The 18170-nt window shown below is 33.7% G+C and overlaps 1 protein-coding gene and 1 pseudogene across 1 annotated transcript; one reads left to right on the forward strand and one right to left on the reverse strand.

Annotated features, from left to right (window-relative positions):
* Positions 1-3730: 3730 nt before the first annotated feature.
* Positions 3731-4171, reverse strand: LOC109792263 (RING-H2 finger protein ATL73-like). Its single transcript, XM_020351664.1, has one exon. It carries the CDS (start codon positions 4169-4171, stop codon positions 3731-3733), a length of 441 nt encoding a protein of 146 aa, XP_020207253.1.
* Positions 4172-15172: 11001 nt separating this feature from the next.
* LOC109792264 (pentatricopeptide repeat-containing protein At1g31430 pseudogene) lies at positions 15173-18170 on the forward strand (annotated as a pseudogene).

Genomic DNA, 18170 nt, shown 5'->3' on the forward strand with positions numbered 1-18170 from the left:
TTAACTTGTGTTGCAGATACAACGATAAAGAGGAAAGGGACCAATTTACGAAAAAGGGAAAGGGACCATATTTTATAGTATTTGTGTATCTTTAGATTATGTTTATTTATTCCTCGTCACATGTTTTTCCTACTGTGTACAGAACATATACACTCTATTTGACTGTATGGAAATAAATAAGGAAGAAATAGAATAAAGAGAAATAAATGAGGTTAAACAATTATCAAACTGAATTAAATAATCATTATTTTCTAAAAATAGGTTATTTCATATACATAGCCTCTGAGTGATTTTAACATAAATTCTGACGATTCTTTGTCTCAATTTTTTTAATATAGAATTTCACATAGGTCTGTGTAAAAAGTTTAAAAACAAATCAATTTTATCAAATTTGAAAAATAAATGAATAAATCGTTTAAAATGATTCTTAAACTAAATCTATTTATTATTTAAATTTCAATGTGGTGCTCCATTTCATCTAACAACTTTGGTGCACCTAAATACCCGATCTTTTTAAAAATTCACACTTTATTTCAATCATTAATTATATATCAGATAATTCAAGGATAGTTAACATAAAATTAAGATTAGTTATAATAAATTTTCTACTATTTATGATTGGGATGAGACATTTTTTTTTAGATGTTATCATTATTAGAAGTAGGCCTGAGCGTCGGTCGGCCACGGTCGGTTTCGGACCAAAATTCTTAAAATCATCCGAAACCGATTAAGAAAAATCAGGAGTCATTTCCGACCGACGAAGAACTCGGGTTTTAGCGGGTTCAATCCGTGCGGGTTACGGGTTCATCGGATGGATTCATCGGTTTGAGAAGCTTCCTCTAGCGTCTCGTGCCGCCATCCTTCGTCACTCTTTGCCGGTCTCTGTTACTGCTTCATTTGGGGGAAATCACGGAGTTTCAGATCTCCACATCACCACCTTCATCAACCAGAACAGGGAGCTTCTCAGTGACGGTAGCCATGGCAGGAATAAGTTGAAGAAAAGAGGATGTTTACGGAGTGAAGAAGAAGAAGAAAGAAGACACTGTGAAGAAGAAGAAAGAAGCAGAAAAAGAAGACGAAGTGAAGAAGAAGAGGAAAGAAGACGGAGTGAAGAAGAAGAAGAAAGAAGACGAAGTAAAAGAGACGGAGAAAATAAACGGTGAAGACGAACGGTCGGATTCGGGTGCATCGGATGAGAAAATTCTAACACCGAATCCGACCGTTTAAAACCCGTTTGAACCCGAAATTTGCTTCAGAAAAAATCCGAAATACCTGAGAATTAATCCGCTTCACCCGATCTGATCGTCGGTTTGGCCGGTTTTGGATCGGCCGGAAGTTTTTGCCCAGGCCTAATTAGAAGTGACAAAACGGCCAGACAGTAAAAAAATGGAGTAAAATTAGGTGACTTGCTTGTGATAGGGAGTTAAAAATTTTAGTTCGCCTCACTATGCTATGTTAAGATTAATATATATACTATTAATTCAAATCGATAAATTTAATTTATTTTATAACAATTAACGAATTTAATTGAGCACTTATAACATATATTTATCTTTTAATTTTAAAATTACAACATAAAAATAATAAATTATAAATCATAAAAAAATTCAATCAATATCACAACAAATAATCCTTTAATAATATAAAATTATAATAATTTTTAAAAATTACAATACAAATAGTAATAGTCTTGTAATAAAAAAAATTATATCACAATATAAAATTACATACACCATAAATTATAAAATAAATAGATAAATAATATTTAATTAATAAAATTGACTAATCAATCAACTCTACTCAACTCAAAATCAGATTGAAAAATCCACTCCACCTCGAAGTTATGGGGAGACTAGCAACAAGTTAGACTTAGACACCCCTACTATCATTATTCCAGGTTCCATTTTCGTACTCAGATTTATTATATGGTCCCCATAACTCTTACCCTTTTCCCAAATTCGCCATGTTCTTTATTTCCTTTTTAAATTTTTTTTCTGGTACTTCTATTAAATTTTTTTCAAAAAAATTGAATTTGTCTTCTAAAAATATTCAGGAAATTAATTTGGTTCTTAAAAAAATAAAAAAAAAGTTCTTTACGACTTTAATACATCCACATTGTCCTTCCCCTTCATAACATAAAATTAATAAGCATCAGTTTAAAAATTAAATCAACTTAATATTTTGTCAATTTAATGTATATTTTGGAAGACCAATTAATAGAATATTTAAGTGTTGATGTGGTGCGTATTTTTGGAGTGTAAATTTGGTCTCCACAATAAAAAGATAGACACGAGTGTCACAATCATACAAATTCTTGCACAATAAGCAACTTTTGGGTTTTGTCGTTTTGATATCATGTCTTTATATAAAGTACAAAATTTAGTTTTCACAGTAAAAAACATACTATAGGTTAGGGCATTATTTCTCTTCATATATATATCAAAGGTGACAAAAGATGTCGATCGTCGATATTGAGTGGGGGAAACTTGTGGAAGGGAGGGCAAGAACTTCCTCTATTTTGAAAATTATAACGTTTTTGACTCTTAACATATTTTTCTTTGGAAAGGATTAATTTAAAATATATGACAAAACTAAAAGCATTTCAAGTTTAATTAAATGAAATATATATTAAAGTTTTCTAATTTAGCTTATTGAAAACACTATTTATATTAATTTAATCCTTTAATTAAGGTAATTTATAGTAGTATATATTATAGAAGGTGACCCTTTATGAATAAAATGAATATTTACTCTTTGTATGAAGAAAAGCAAGATATTGTGACTAGAGATGGATATTTTGGAGGGCAATTATTGGATTGAGTTGTGGACAAAAGTTGCACTGCAACTCTCTTTGAACACAATTGTAGGCTTATTATTAAAAGCGTTGGTAATTGATAATATGCTCATGCATGAACTTGGGTCCACCATATGGTCCCATTGATTTACAATCGTTGGATATAATTTAACGGTTAGGATTAATCAAGTGAAACCTGTTCGATACAATCGTGTAGTGCTATGTTGTGTTGCACCATGGAACAGCTACGAGTCTCAGAATGCAGGCTGCAACATCAGCACTTGAGTTATTATAGATCCAAGGATTAAGACTCGGGAAAGAGACTGTACCTTATTTTGTTTATTTATTTTCGATTTTAATTTAGAGATCTAAGTAGTAAGATTCATACGAAAACATGGTACAGAGGAAATATGAAAAAGTATTTCTGAATACTGTTTCTATTCGTATTATGAAGAGAGAGATATACAAAGGTTAGGAAAGATGCAATATATTCTATGAATAGTAGTACGTACTTAAGCCAGGTGTCTGTTTGTTTTGGAGTGTTTTGGTGCTCCTTTATTATTAACAAATTATATATTGACACTTGTCTTGAATAAGATGAGTCATATTCAGCTCTTATAGATATAGTTAAGGGATATTTTTTGAAATTTTATTTTGGATTTAACATATTTTTTTATTTGATGAAATGATGAGAAGTTGTGGTTGTTCGATGTCAAAATGGGAATGGGAAAAGGTGGCAATGACGGTGACGGTGACGATGGTGGTAGTGATGGAGGTTGAGGCGGATGGGGGGTTCAGGGGCCAAAGGATGGGAGACAAGATATGACGTAGGAGAGAGGATGGGGAAGGTTCCTGGGTAGGGATCCATGGCAATGGGAGCAATAACTAACAAAGATGATTCCAATTCCAAAATTTGAATGAAATGAAATGAACATACTATAGCTTCGTTTGGCTATGGTATGGATCGTGAGATTTGGAATAGTGGGTGTTAAGGTACACATCTGGCCTCGAATTCCGATGTAGAGGTGGAGCTGGTGGTTGCTGGAGCAGGGATCCCACCGCACTTGTCGTAGCGGGAAACAATGAGAATCTAACGGTAGGAAGGATAAGAGGAATGCGATTTGAGCCAAGCTTCAATGTGTAGGCCACATGGAATCCATGTCCACACTGAGGCAGCACTTGGATTTTGTCTCTAATGACAAATTCCGTGAGGCAGATGGCATAGTTGATGAACTTGACCATGGATTCGGTCGTGGAAGTGAGCTTGGGGGAGGAGCACATGACCTCCTTCTTAACGCCTTTGTTGCAGTGGCGGGAGGAGACTAGGGACGACGATCCTAGAGAGGTGGAGGTGACGAAGACAGTGTTGAGATTCATGGAGTAGTGAATCAACTCAGCCCTGGAGTATGAGAGTTTTGATGATAACAAAGGATGGATTCTGAGGGTTGAAGTTGACCAAGGACACAAACTAGTCAAGAAAGGAAGATATGAATATCATGATGTGTAATAGAAGTAGCTTATGAGTTCTTATGTGTTGTATTGTTTTGATTAGTTTTTGCATGTGTATGTTTTGTGCATGAGTTAATCTTAATCTAAATTGACTGAGAGTAAGTGTGATGATGATTTAAAATACTTGGAAAGATTTTTGAAGTATAAAATTGAGTTTTTGAAAGCTAACTCAAAATAATCGATTATCATTAAGTGTAATTGATTATTCCAACAATAGGTGAAAAGAGCCTTGCTGTAATAATCGATTATTTGTGAAATAATCGATTATTCTGTTCTTGAGTGGTTTCCAGAAATCATAAAGAACAAAATAATCGATTATCTGTGTCTGAAAAGTTTATTAATAGCTTTCACACTTTGAAACTTAAGAAGTGAGATGAACTAAAAACAAAAGAGAGAAAAACTAATATTGTGAAGTCTTTGTGACCTTCTTGGAGTGTTTTCTTTGTGAAACCAAGAAGAGAAACATTTTGCGAAAAGCTTTGAAAGAGATCATCATCATCACTACATTTTTGGGAGAGAAAGATTAAGATTTGTTTGGAATTCATAGTCAGGTTTGTTCAGCTTCCAGGTGAATTCGTTCCTTTAATTCTCTGTGTAATGTGTAAGGGAAATTTTGAGTAGGTGTCTCAAGTGGTAAGGAATTCTTGTAGTGAGTTTTTACAAGAAGTGCTTTCTTGGGGGCAAGAAAGTGGTTATCTTGAATGTAGGACTATATGCATATGTGGTATGCTTGTAAAACTTCTTCATTAAGATAGTGGAACAAATCTTGATCAGGTTATGATTGAGGACTGGATGTAGCTGACATGTGGAGTGACTGAACCAGGATAAAATACTTGTGCATTCTTCTCTCACCCTTATCTCTTACATTGAGCAAAATCTTAATTGAGTGATAACATGGCTGGTCTTGATTAACATGCTTGTATGCTTAACATTGCTTTAAACTGAATCAAAGTATTGCATATTAGTTGTTCTTAAAACTAAACTTAATCAAGATTAATCAAGATTAATCAAGATTAATCAAGAAAGCATATAGGACTCATTCCCATTGGCAAGTCTTTCAAGAAACTTCTTTGAGAATTCATATTAGAAAAGTTTAAGTTGAAATAAAGATCCTTAAAACTTTGATAATTTTTTTAAGTGTCATAGAATCCAATTCACCCCCCTCTTGGATTGAGCCATTCTTTTCTAACAGACAGCCACAACACGTAACAGCGACGAGGCCGAGGACGCAGATGAAAGCGTAGAGGAGGGAGTTGAAGTCGACAATGGTGAAGTCGATGGACTAGCTAAGTCAAATACAAAATATGTTAAATCTAAAATGAATTTCCAAAAATATCCCTTGACTAATTTTGTAAGAGCTGACCATGACTAACCTTGTTCAACACAGGTGTCAATATGTGATTTGTTGATGACCAAAGGGGCACCCAAACCCTCTCAAACAAACTAGCACCATAACAAATACCAAAGGAAAATACTAACCACTTCTAGATAACTCAACATAACAAACTAAGCAAAGAAAATACCATTCCATGCATAAAACACCACCATACTTCACACATGTATTACACTAATAACTAATTACATGAAATTTTATTTCTTGATGACCCCGTCAAACTTAGGTTGGTATATATCTTGTGAAAAAGTTATTGGAATTAGATAATATAGAGTGCTTTAGTGAGGAGGTTTACAATTTAAGTTGAACTAAATAATGATAACAATCTAATAAGACCAACATTACACTCCTCTTTCTCTCTAATTACATGACAATCAATTTTTAGGTGTTTTGTTCTTTCATGGAACACCATATTGTCAACTATATGTAAAGCATTTTGATCGTCATAGTATAAGATTGGTTGCCTAGAACAACTCACTTGTAAATCTTGCATAAGGTAGGACAACCATTGCAATTCACAATTGGTTGCTACCAATGCTTTGTATTCTAATTCAAAGGATGATCGAGTAATAGTTTGTCACTTCTTGGATTTCCAACACACTAAAGAATCACCTAAGAAGAAACAATACCTCATGATAGATCTTCTACTATTCAGACAATCTCTTCAGTAGACATCTACAAATCCCTTCGACTGGAGAGCTGAAGTTTGAGGGAATAAAATCCCTTTGCCAGGTGCTCCCTTTAGATATTGCAAGACCCTATGAGTTGCCTTATAATGTTGAGCAGTGACATTAGCCAAGAAATGGCTAAGTTGTTGGACTATAAAGGGTACATCTAGCCAAGTAGTGGTGAGATATTACGATCTTCCTATAAGCCTACAATATCCTAGAATGTTCATTTGAGACACCACCATCATGATGAAGTCTCATTGATGGGTCAATAGGTGTATTTTCATGTTTACATCCAATGGTCCCAATATCATTCAACAAATCCAAGCAATATTGCCTTCAGTAGTGAGAAATGCCTCTAGGAGAATGTGCAACCTCTAATCCTAAAAAAAACTTCAATGTCCCCAAGTTCTGAATTCCAAAGTGATCATTTAAGATTGATTTAATAATAGTAAGTTCCTCTAAAGAGTTCCTAGCTAGAATTATGTCATCAACATAAACCAATAGAACCGTGAAAGATGGAGCATCACTTTCGATGAAAATTGAGTAATCTGAGGTTTCCTAAGAATATCCAAACTAAAGCAAGAGAGAAGTTAGTCTTTCATACCATTTCCTCCTAGATTGTTTTAAGCCACAGAGGGACTTGAAAAGCTTACAAACATTTGCTGAATGCACACCTTGTGTCCTTTTAGGAACATCCATATAAACATCCTCTTAAAGTTCACCATGAACGAAAGCATTATTCACATCAAGTTGGTGAATAAGCCATGTGACACTCATCTACCCACAAGAATGAGTACCAATTAATTACATAAAAATAGTTAATAATGTCTCAACTCATCCTCATTTAAGCTTATAATTAAATAATCCAGTTCATCGAAAGAATAAACAACAAATTAATATAAATCAAATTACAACTCAAATGTACTATATTAAAATCAAAGAGATAACACAATTCTTAAACTAATTCCAAGCCCTGGTGTCACATTGGAATTAGAGTCTTCACAACTACACCTAGATCTCTCCCTATTCCTCCTAAGACTAAGGATTCTCATCTACAAAATACATAAGAGACACACCAAAAGTAGACAGGAAGTGAGAACAATCCCACTCTATAAGGAATGGGTTGCAACCCTCGACATCTCGTCCCTTCACGATAAACAACATATCAATAACAATTACTACTTTGAAATATATTAACAAAAATTCATACTTCAACTATAATAACAACAATTCGTACTTCAATTCCACTTACAAACATCAACCATTCCATTCACAAGCACACATACAGAAATGCAATGCGATGTGCACCTACATCTAAATGCATGGGATACCCGACCATCATCATCAAGAAGATACAGTTGGTACCTGAGTCCCGAGCTAGCCTTAGGCTACCAACACAGAAGTGCTCCACCAGAACACCAAAAAGTTCCCACTAGAACCACAGAAATAAATTCCCATAGAAACCACAAAATCATACAAGTATAATGCATGTCACAACCATGCCAATGCTTCTATATTAATACATTATGATCATCATCTAGTTCATCATTCGCCGACATCTATATCCATCCACATCAAGTTCATCCATCATGGTAATAATCATCATTCATAAGGTATGTATATACATTCATCATCAAATAAACAATCATAAAACATCATAAAAACGTTATTTAAAACATCATAATAAACCTCCTGATAATCCACGCTAGGCTTGAAAACCCACGCTCGACTTTAAGTTACAACATAGAGCACCATAATCTCTTCGTGCCTGACGTCACACCTCACGCTCGGCGCTAAGCCACAACAAAGAGCACCACAATTTCCTCATGCTCGGTGTCACACCTCACGCCCGACGCTAAGCCATAACAAAGAGCACCACAATCTCTCCGCGCCTAGTGTCATACCTCACGCCCGGCGCTAAGCCACAATAAAGAGCACCACAATTTCCTCATGCCCAACGTCACACCTCACGTCTAGCGCTAAGCCACAATAGAGAGCACCACAGTTTTCTCGCGCTCGGCATCCACATTTCCATGTGCATAACCAGCATGTCTAGGCAGTGCCTTCATACACATGAAGGCATGCCTGGCGTTAAGCATCCAAGCCTAACACCGTGTGCGTCCTAGCACCCAAACACATCAATACAAAACAAGATCTTGAAACAAACATCACCCAAATCATTCATCCAATTTATATCAACCAGAAATTCGTTTTGCATCCAGGAAATTCATCAATTTAGTGTCTACAACTTTTATTCCTTAATTTCATCAAATTTCTCTTTTTAGAGTTTTAATCATTTTCTATAGAAAACTCAATTAATTATTATAAAACATTCGATCATCAAATCAGTCACATATTTGGAATCCACTTGACAAATTGCATCAAACACACACATCATTTCATCAAACAAAAAACTTATGGGATTGGGGGCCAATCCCTCTACCCTTCATGCATACACTCAATCCCCAAAAATGAGTGTTCTCACTCCCCCTTACCTAAAGTGATGCAAAGTATTAGGTCTACGCTTCCTTGTTCTCTAGATGCATCATTTTCAAAGCACACGACGTCAGAGAACGTGAGAAGGAAAAATGAATAATAAAATCCCTCTTTTCTCCCTTCCCTTCTAATATATAACTTTTATTTCTCTATATCTCCTCTTATCTTAATTACTTTTGATACTCCCCTAACTGATTAAATCCATTAAAATGTATAAAATAAAAACTATTATCTACATAATAAAATAAAATTATAATCATCTCCCTAATTTATTGTTATTATTATTAGAAAAATCTCAGGGTGTTACAAGCCACCCTCTAATAGAAGCAAGAGCTAAGACAACCCTTATTGTTGTTAGCTTTACTACAGAAAAGGTATCAAAATAATCAATCCCCTCAACTTGGTTATATCCTTTAGCTACCAACCTTGGCTTATATCTTTCAATTGCACAATAAGCCTTCCTCCAAATTTTATGGACCCATTTGCACCTTATAGGATTCACGTTCTCAGGCATGTCTACTAAAATGCATGTCTTGTTAGCTTCAAGTGCTTGTAGTCCAGATTTCATAGCTTCAACCCAACAAGGATATTTGCTAGCTTTATTAAAAGAAGAAGGTTCATTTTCAGATGATAAAAAAAGTACGTAGGTCTTGTGTGTAGGAGACAAATTTGGATGGGTTATGGAAGTAATTGTGGAAGAATGATAATTTGCTAAGTAAGTAGGTTTTTTCTTTATCTTTATGATTTTTTGGTTTGAACATGTTTAAGGCATTGGTTGTAAGGATGTGAAAATAGTTTTTGCAAGATCTACATTGATGTCATGTTGAGAAGTGAGTAAGGGATCATCAATAATGTGACCTACTAAAATAGTCGTTGAAGGAACCTTAATGGAATTCCAATCTACTTATGAAATTCAACATCCCTTAATACCAACTCCTTGGTGTGCAAATGATAAACCACAAACCCTTTTGTTCTAGCCTTGTATAAAAAAAAATACACATTTCCTAGACCTTGGATCAAACTTACACCTTTATGATGCTAGAGTTAAAGCATAACACAAATATCCAAAAGCCTTAAGTTGACTTAGGTTTAGGAGATGGCCATAGATAAATTCATATGGTATTTTTCTTGCTATGAATGAAGATGACACTCTATTAATTAAGAAAACAACATGATGAGAATTGCATGACCCCAAAATTTGAAAGGAAAACTAGATTGAGTGAGAAGTGCCCTTGCTACTTCAAGTATATGTTAGTGTTTCCTTTCCACTCGACCATTTTGTTATGGTTTTTCCACACCAAGGGTCTAGTGGTGTATTCCATTGGATGCATAAAAAGAAGCCATGCTAAACTCTACACCATTGTCACTCCTAATGACTTTTATTGTTTTATGGCTAAAAACCTAATTTGGTCTCTTATAATATTTTAAAGTTTCAATTTAGTCCCACTTTAATTTTTGGTTTCAATATGGTCCCTAATAATTTGAATTACTACAATGTCGGACTTCCGTCCAAATTTTTTTAACGCTGTTTGGGCATTTTCCACTTGGAAAAAAATAAAAATGTGATAATTTTCCATGTGACAAGGGTCCCATACATATGTCATGTGTTAATTTTGTATCTGGAACGGCCTGTTCTGAAACCAGAATGGCTCGTTTTGCTTGCACTCATTGTGTGCAAATTGTGCATATGGAACGAGCTGTTCCAGATGGTTTAAGAATGGCCCGTTCCAGATGCAAAATTAACACATGACGAGTGCAATTAGAACGGACCATTCTGGTTTCAGAACGGGTTGTTACAGATGCATTAAAGAAGAAGGAGGAAACCTTATCACCTATGCATCTACGTGGCATCCACGTTGTCCACATTTAACACCGTTTGTGGAATTTGGACGGAAGTCCCACATTGATGTGTTTTTACATTATTGGGGACTAAAGTGAAACAAAAAATAAAGTGAAACCAAATTGAAATTTTTAATTATTATGAGGGACCAAATTAGGCTTTTAGCCTTGTTTTATTAAATTGGTTTCTCACCATATTGACAAGATTATGGATTTGTGATTAAGCCTCATATTTTCCTTTTAACAAAATGATCCTTATAAATCGGGTAAATTCATCTAATATGGTTAGAAAATATTTATAATAGTGAACAAAAGATAACAACGAAACCTTAGCAACTCTACTAAATCTAACAAAAAATGATTTTTTTTCTTGTGTTTTGCGAATTTGCAAACATCACAAATAAGTTGTTTATTTAACTGAACAGAGGGATACAATTTCTATAATTTTGACAATTTGCTAGAAAAAGTAAGGCCAAATATAAAGTGTCACAAGGCTGACTTTGGTAACAAAATAGAGTTACATAACACACCCCTAACACTACTAAGTTTTGAATTCGTATAGCCATGATGCACTTCCAAATGATATAAACCATCCTTCAGGCTAGCCAAACCAATCTGGTTCCATGATAAATCTTGGATGAAACAAGTTTCATTAATGGAATGGAAAAAATAATGCTTCATATCAATGAGGTTAGAAATGAATATAAGGTTGAAATTAAATATTGGCAAGTATAGTACACTTATCAATGTTAAAGTGTTCGTCACATGAATTACTCTAGCAATTTTTGTCATAGCTATACTTTCATTTGGCTTAACAGGTGTAGGCATGATCCCTTTGTATGATTTAAAGGAATCAAGATAAAACCATGTGATTTATGGCTCTAAAGTCCACAATCCAACTTTTCAAACCATTATTACTTAAACAATAGGAAGAACAAGAAGTACCTTCAACCATGGCAGTTCCATGTTCTCCTTTTTCAGCTTTCATGGAAGTTGTTGCATGATTAACACTATGAGAGGAGCTTGCATATGAATTAGCTTTCAATTACCTTAAATGCAATAGAGAAATTATGGCTTGATATTCTTCATGTGAAAAAGTAGGAACACTATTACTTCCCTGTGATTTTTCAATCGTGTCATCATGTTTACAATCATCTGTCTCCTCAATGGTCTTTACACAATTAACATTAGAGTTTCCACCTTTGAACTTTATCCCTGGTGGAAAACCATGCTTCTTGTACCATGTATATACAATGTGTCCCAACCTACCACAATATGTATATACTTTGCTAGTGAAATTTCATCATCCTTTTCCATTAAATTTTTTTCCATCTATCCTGGGAACTAAAATTAGAGTATCTTCAAGGGATTTAAAACTTGAACCAGATTGTCTTTCATGTTGCAACACCATAGGGCATACACGATTGATGGTGGTAGTGGATCCATCAAGAGAACTTGAGAGTTCACAACTGCAAAATTCTCATTTAGATTCATCAAAAATCATATCACATAATCATGGTTACTATACTTTTTCTTTTTTATCATTTCTCATAGCCTCACATGAGCACCGAACAACACACACACACACACACACACACTAAGGAAGAGGTTTAAAGTTTTCCAATTCCTTCCATAATATTTTCATCTTAGTAAATAAATTAGTTACCGACAAGTTATCTTGCTTGAATGAATTAATTTCTCTTTGGAATTCTGTCACTCTCACGAGGTCTCCATCTAAACGCTCCTTAAGGTCCATTCAAACATCAGAAGCAAGATCCACGTAAACCAAGGTTTGTCCAATTCAATGAGACACTGAACTAAGTAACTTGTTGGGATACAAACAAGTCTCACATCGATAAAATAAGAGAAGAATAACAAGTTATAAAGCACAAACATACTCCAATAATTAAGAGACCTTTTGAGTGATGACCAAAAAGCAAAATCGTGAGGGCTTAGGCCCAAAGTGGACAATATCTCATCATTGTGGAGTTGTGTGTGAAATAACCTTATAAAAATAACTCTTTATAAAATATTCCTTCAAACAAATACCATAAAATAACCCCATCAGTGGTATCAGAGTTGTAGGTTGGATTCAGTGGTAACCCTCATAATCCTTCATAACTGCTAATATGATATACAAAGATAGATTCCGCTACATGAAAGGTTAGGTCCTTTGTTTGAGGGGAAGATTGTTGGGATACAAACAAGTCCCACATTGAAAAATTAAGAGAAGAAATAACAACTTATAAAACACACACATACTCCAATGATTGAGAGGCCTTTTGGGTGATGACAAAAAAAAAACTCGTGAGGGCTTAGGCCCAAAACGGACAATATCTCATCATTATGGAGTTGTGTGTGAAATAACCTTATAAAAATAACTCTTACAATGCTCCCAAACCTCAAAACTTGAATTAGATTGATTGGGTGGTGGTAAGCTTCCATCAATAAAATTGTATTTGTTCTTCGATATAATTGCCCTTTTCATTAGTCTTATCCAAGAATGATAGTTTCCTCCATTAAGTGGTGGAGAAACCAAAACAGCAACGAGATTTTTTCCAGGATGAATATAATTAACAAGGACTAGAGGAGTTTTGAGCTAGATCCATTGGTGGATTGTTGTTTAGATTATTTCCTAAAATGATTCAGAGTCGCACAACAGAACTCTCTATTTTAGAGAGCTTTGGTACCATAATGTGAAAACATGGGTACAGAGGAAAAAATAATTTTTTTTTAATATTGATCTCTATTCATATTATCAAGATGCAATATATATACTATAGCTTCCATGGATAGTAGGACCTACTAAGGGGAAATAATAATTAACCACCTCTAGAGAACTCAACATAACAAACTAAGTAAAGGAAATACTATTCCACGCAAAAACACCCACCATATTTCACATACACTAATAAATAATTACATGAAATATATTTATTTCTTGATAAAGATTCATCGTTAATTTCTATAAATAAAAAAGAATTTCAATATATAAGATGTGATCGAGATTAAGGTTTTGATTACATACTAGCATGTCTAGATTTGTTATTCTAAAATTAGGTTGGTCCTCAAGTTTTGTGGATATGCCATGAAATAATAAATATGGATTTATATATATATATATATATATATATATATATATATATATATTGATAATCCTGAATTATTAAAAAAATATTTATCAATTTTATTAATCATTAATTTTTGTCGGAGAGTCTTACGAGTTATCTTGATATCTTGTTTAAGAAGATCAAGTTTTATTCCATTCAAACTACTGACTTGTTGGTATGAATCCTTATATGTAATTATTTTAAAATATACAAATTTATATCATAAAAATAGATACATTATTTAATTAGAAATGACATATTTTATTACATTAAATTTACTTCTATATAATTATTTATTATAAAACACTATATATATATATATATATATATATATAGAGAGAGAGAGAGAGAGAGAGAGAGAGATAGATAAATATAAACAACATTAAGGATCAAAAATTGTGCATCTCCAAATTAGAAAAATCAAAATAGGACAAATTTATTTTACAGATTAAAATCAAACTTGAAAATTTCTAGAGATCAAGAATATATTTTACTCTTCTACGAATATAAAACATAAAAAATATTCACAATAAAAGTAACATGAATTTATAATCATATCACAATTTTAAATTTCAGATATAAAAAAAATTATAAGTGATAACTTTTTATTTTAAAATAATATAACAAATTTATATCACAAATACATAATTTTATTTTAAAATTTTGGGTCCCTTTTAATCATGAACTAGGGGTCTAACCTCTAAATAACTTTTAAAGATAATATTGCCTAACATAAAGTTTCAAATTTGAATCTACATGAATCTTGTAGATGATTAAAAAAAAACTTGATTAAAACGAGAATTTTATTAAATCAGTTAGATAGATTTTTTGATTAAAATTAATTATCAATGAAGTTAATAAATATTTTTCATATAATAAAACAATATTCAACTACGTAATTATTTATCAATCATATCAAATCATATTGCAACATATAAATACTTTATTTATTCCTCACATGCTATTTTCCCACTTAGAATAGTTACTGGTAAGTCCGGGTGGTAAATGCACTGAGACAAGAGTTCAAAAGAGTGAAACAAAGATGTATTTTTGATCTAATGTCTGCGGGCTCAGTATTTGAATCTATGTAGTAAATGGTGTTGCTAGTGATGAGTGCAACAAAGAACTAATTAGTAACATATATGTGTGTACATTTATATGAAGGGGATCAACGAGTTTAACTCAATGAATTCACCTTTAACTCATCAAAATGAATAGGATTATATTGTATTTTTTAACTCATCCAAATAACATTATTTTCATAACTCGTCAACTCAGATAATAGAAGATGGTTGAGTTAGATTGACACATTGAGTTATATTTGTGTGATTTAATCTATACAACTAATCAATATAAAATGAGCAATATGATTTTTTTTTATTTACTTATAGATATGATATAGTATTTTAAAGATTATTTGTAAGATGTAATTTTCACTAATTAAAGATTATTTTAATAATATCTTTGTATTAATTCTATAACATTTATTCTATTTTAAATTATATTTCATTATAGAATTTGAAAAAATATTAAGATAAATAAAATAAAAATGATTTATATTTGTTTTATAAATTGACGATTGAATCTATACCAAATTAAATTAGATTTTTCGAGTCAATGAAAAAAAAAATCTCAATCCAACTTGACTACTCATTTTTTATCGGATTCACATGGGGTTGTGTTAATTGTTTAATACCTTTTGCAGGAAACTCAACATACGCCAAAAAGCTAGACACTACGCTTCGAACTCGGCTTCCGGTCTATATCTATAACATAAAAAAATTATTCTTTAATTTTTCCTTCTACCTTGGTTCATAACAAATCTTTGGTTAATGATGGATACCCATATCAACATTTAGTTGATGAATGGAATCAATTCAATGATGTAAAATTTAAACTTCAAATTACCAACAACACCATGCATTCTTTAAAGCTAATGAAGGGAACATACATTTCTCTTCTCAAAAGCTACAAATCCATGTCCCAATTGAAGCAAATTCAGACCCATGTATTCTGCATTGGCCTGCAACAAGATAGAGACACCCTCAACAAGCTCATGGCCTTTTCCATGCACTTATCATTAGGGGATTTTAACTATGCAAACAGAATCTTCAACCACATTCATGACCCCTCGTTATTTAACTACAATCTCATGATCAAGGCCTTTGTGAAAATGGGTAGTTTTTGTAGTGCCATTTCTCTGTTTCACCAACTGAGGGAACATGGGGTGTGGCCTGATAACTACACCTACCCTTATGTTTTGAAGGGTATTAGTTGCATTGGGGAGGTTAGGAAAGGGGAAAAGGTTCATGCTTTTGTGGTTAAGACTGGCCTTGAGTTTGACCCTTCTGTGTGTAACTCGTTGATGGATATGTATGTTGAGTTGGGTATAGTTGAGGGGTTCTGTCAGGTGTTCGAGGAAATGCCTGAGAGGGATAGTGTTTCTTGGAACATCATGATTTCAGGTTATGTCAAATGCAGGAGGTTCCAAGAGGCTATTGATGTTTACTGGCGAATGTGAATGGAAAGCAACAAGAAGCCCAATGAAGCAACGGTTGTGAGCACCCTGTCGACGTGCTCAGTGTTGAGGAATGTGGAGCTTGGGAAGGAAATTCATAGTTACATTGTGAATGAACTGGATTTTACTACTATAATGGGAAATGCTTTGTTGGACATGTATTGTAAGTGTGAGTGTGGCAAGGGAGATTTTTGATGCGATGACTGTGAAGAATGTGAATTGTTGGTCCAACATGGTAACTGGGTATGTGCTCGTGGACAGTTGGATCAAGCTTTGGATTTGTTTGAGAAGAGTCCAAGTAGGACATTGTTCTTTGAACAGCTATGATTAATGGGTATGTACAGTTTAATCATTTTGAAGAGGCAATTGCGTTATTTGGAGAGATGCAGATCAGAGGTGTGAAACCAGATAAGTTTATTGTGGTTACTCTCCTTACTGGTTGTGCTCAATCGGGAGCACAAGAGCAAGGCAAGTGGATTCATAATTACATTGACAAAAACAGAATCGCAGTGGATGCTGTGGTTGGTACTGCCCTTATTGAAATGTATGCCAAGTATGGTTGCATAGAGATATCTTTGGAGATTTTTCATGGATTGAAGGAAAAGAATACTGCCTCACGGACTTCAATTATTTGTGGCCATGAATGGTAGAACACGCGAAGCACTTGAGTTTTTTGACGCAATGCAAACATGTGGGTTAAAACCTGGTGATGTTACCTTCATTGCTATTTTGAGTGCCTGTCAAGCAGGATTGGTTGAAGAAGGCCGCAAGTTATTTCATTCCATGTCAAGTATATATCATATTGAGCCAAATTTAGAGCACTATGGATGTTTCATAGACCTTCTTGGTCGAGCTGGACTGTTACAAGAGAGGAGTTGGTAAAGAAGTTACCAGATCAAAAGGACGAAGTAATAGTTCCACTCTATGGAGCTTTGCTAAGTGCCTACAGAATTTATGGAAATATTGATATGGGTGAAAGGCTTGCTACAATGCTAGCAAAAGTAAAATCCAGCGATTCAAGTCTTCATTCACTTCTTGCTAGCATTTATGCTTCAGTCGACAGATGGGAATATGTGAGAAAGGTTAGAAGTAACATGAAAAATTTGGGAATCAAAAAGGTGCCAGGATATAGTGCCATTAGCATTGAGGTATATGGAAAGGGTGGCAATAGTGGTGGAGTGGGAAACCTTTCCCATTTTGGGACCAACATTTCCCTTCCTACACTGCATAGGTAATGAACAATAATTTTATAATCTTTTAATTTGAATCATGAAGTTTTTAAAGGATAAATGCAATATGGCAGTTTCGCGTTTTGAACATTTTATTTGGGTCATGCAACTCTTAAATTGCATAAAATTTTCCTACAATCCCTGAATGATGTGAAGTTGCATGTTTATGAACTAAGGAGGAAAATGAATGGCTGCTGACTATTGGGGGTGGATGGAGAACTCAAATAATCGCTCGTGTCCTATTCCTAGGAGAATCTGATATTGTAAAGATAAGTGTCAGATTTGAACATTGACTCCAATTGATTTATACTTACTCTTCTTGCATGGAGGAAGCTTATCTCCAATTGTTGGCTTGTAGACTCACCAAATATCATCTTCAGTTCACTTTGGCATTGTAACACAGGCCTTGGTCTCTTGTCTCTTGATTTAGGAATTTCATATTATTTCAGTATTTTGTCATGTAACTTTTCTTCATCCTCACTGTTCTCTAATGTTGGTGTTGAATTCATTCTTAGTGTATCTAGATAAAAGATCAAATGTAGTTGAAATTAAAAGAATCTCATTCTTTCTTTTCAGTATTATATGAATATTTATTGTATTGATGCTTGCAA

Source organism: Cajanus cajan, chromosome 7 (assembly GCF_000230855.2).
Source record: "Cajanus cajan strain Asha chromosome 7, NIPB_CcT2T_4, whole genome shotgun sequence".
NCBI classification, from domain to species: Eukaryota; Viridiplantae; Streptophyta; class Magnoliopsida; order Fabales; family Fabaceae; genus Cajanus; species Cajanus cajan.

Excerpts from the sequence above, each read along its gene's own strand:
- LOC109792263 (XM_020351664.1), bottom strand. The coding sequence starts at position 4,171 with ATGAATCTCAACACTGTCTTCGTCACCTCCACCTCTCTAGGATCGTCG.